The 2,350-nt window shown below is 49.3% G+C and overlaps 1 protein-coding gene across 1 annotated transcript; it reads left to right on the top strand.

Annotated features, from left to right (window-relative positions):
- The first annotated feature begins 552 nt into the window (after positions 1-552).
- On the top strand, positions 553-2,097 carry LOC145818227 (uncharacterized). The gene is made up of 3 exons (XM_082912846.1): positions 553-1,140; positions 1,223-1,321; positions 1,530-2,097. The coding sequence occupies exons 1-3, from the start codon at positions 736-738 to the stop codon at positions 1,941-1,943; spliced, it is 918 nt and encodes a 305-aa protein (XP_082768972.1). The 5' UTR covers positions 553-735; the 3' UTR covers positions 1,944-2,097.
- The last annotated feature ends 253 nt before the right edge of the window (positions 2,098-2,350 follow it).

The raw sequence follows: 2,350 nt of genomic DNA, 5'->3' as shown, positions 1-2,350 counted from the left end.
GAGGGAACACCATTGGGCTATATCTGCTGAGCGCTCTAGTCGACCTATCACAGGTCAGTAGATATGATTGGGGTGGCGCTGGCCTGGCTACCCTCTACTTTTACATGAGCGCGACCTCCCGTGGGCGGGGCGATTTGCTTGGCGGCTACTGGAGAGCTTGGGAGGTATTTTCTGTCCCCTCGATTTACATTTCTGCTCTTCATTACTTGTACATTGCACACACAGCGTACTTTTACAGTCTGCATTTTGCTCTCAGCATTTCGTACTTACATTCTGCACTGCTTTTCTCAGTTATGGGCTTATGTATACTTCCCATCGTTAGCCCCAGTGCTGGAGGTGGTGGGGATTCCCGTGACCCCATATTCATTGATATTTGAGGGCCCGCACCGGGCGAGGCCTCGAGAGACCCTGGTTCGCCTGCGACAGTATTTCGACACTGTGCGACACTCAGAGGTACTTCAGAACTTTCAGTTCTTTTCATTTTCATCTTTGACTTGCTCTGTATATTCTCGTTCTCTGATTGGTTTATACATTTATCATCCGCAGATTACTTGGCAGCCTTGGGCACCTCTGGGTGATGATCTCCTACTTCAGTATACCGGAGCATCAGGCATCTCCCGGTATAGGGTCCTGCTCGAAGGGCCAGTCGGCAGAGTCTGGTTCCTAGGGGAGCGCTTTCTGTGCCAGGTACGGGGGTATCTTTCTCAGGATGTTCCCGCGGTACCTCCAGCTAGTATGCGGACCGCTGACAGGCTCTCTTACTCAGAGGTAGTCGGCGCCATGCTGGGCAGTGATGCTTTGTTATATGTTGCGGAGGGGGACTACGCCACCTATCGTCACATATATTTGATGCCTCCATTGACAGAAGCTCGTATTCCGATGATGAGACCTGCCGGTATGTCATCCTCGGATCAGGCTCAGGCTCGAGCTACAGACATCCCTTCTTCTAGCAGGGCTGGCGCATCTAGAGGTGGGAGTAGACCGTTTCCTCCGAACCCGTCGATTCATCCTCATCTGGGATGGCCAGATATGCCTACTGAGTTGATGGCGTGGCAGTATGGGACTAGCTCTCCGATTCCGATTCCACTAGAGCCTCCGATGCCCAGTGATCGATACGCCATTGATCCGGACTCACCGCCGGTATGCTCCACTTTCGTCATTCATTATTTCAGATGTTTAGACACTCATTTGTTCACTGATGATTATGAACTCATTTTTGCAGCCATCGCGAGGGTACATGGAGGAGATGGTTGGGCTGGTGGCCACACTCGAGGGCATGGTCCTACGCAGGGAGGCACAGTTGTCTGTCGCGGGCATTCAGGTACCCTTCAGTTTTTTGGCATTTATCATACTTCTGATGACATGCTGATTTCTACTGCATCGATAGACTACTTGTGTAGAGCACATCTGACACACACCTCACTTGTACACTGTATTTACATGCACCCACTTTACGTAGCTTTTGCTTGTATCTGCATCTGATGTATATATTTGGACTGATGTATTTGAATTGAACTCTTTGCTTTCAGATGCCTTCATGGTCCGGTCAGCCACAGACCAGGCCACCTGGGCCTCATTGGGGAGCTGGGCCATCTGGGCCTTATCAGGGAGCTGGGCCATCCGGGCCTTATCAGGGGGAGGGGTCATCTCGGCCTTCCCGAGGAGCCGGGCCATCTAGGCCTTTTCGAGGAGCTCGAGGGGGGCCTGTCCGCAGACGCAGGGCTCATGTTGTGGAGGCGGAGTCTGATGAGGAGGAGGAGGAGGCTACCGACCGTCAGTTCGAGACATCTGTCGAGGAGGGAGGCTCCGGTTTTGGCTCGGGGAACAGAGGCGAGGCTGAGGAGGATCCTGAGGACGACAGCTCCGACTCTGATGATGGTGTGGAGGTTGTTCCACAAAAGAGGACCAGGCGTGCTTCTCGTTCCCGTTCCCGAGGATTTTGATGTTGCTATTTCCTGCTTTATTTTTCTTTTACTAGTAGTTTGTAGCACTTTGCACATTGTTAGGCAGTTTTGTTTTTGTAAAACCTGTACCTTTTGTTTGTTGTAAAGCATGATGAAATGAAATAGCTTTTGAAAAGGTGTTTGTATTTTGAACTTTTAGCATCGTATCGCATCATTTATTTCGCACAAAAATGAATTTGAAAGGAAATGTACGTTGTGTAATCACCAAATCAGGTAGTGAACCGACGCAACAAACTAAACAACTCAATTTACTAAGATATAACAGAATCTTTAGCAAGTTTACAACTTGATAAGCAAAATGCAACAACGCAAATAAACAAGACTTTAACAAAAATTGCTTAAACAAAGAGCAATGACTCAAAACACAAAACACGTCCGCTCGACAA

This window comes from Camellia sinensis, unplaced genomic scaffold (assembly GCF_055761805.1).
Source record: "Camellia sinensis isolate YWXY unplaced genomic scaffold, ASM5576180v1 Unanchor6, whole genome shotgun sequence".
Taxonomy (NCBI): domain Eukaryota; kingdom Viridiplantae; phylum Streptophyta; class Magnoliopsida; order Ericales; family Theaceae; genus Camellia; species Camellia sinensis.
The sequence above is the reverse complement of the archived record's forward strand: the minus strand, read 5'-3'. Positions and strand labels throughout refer to the sequence as shown.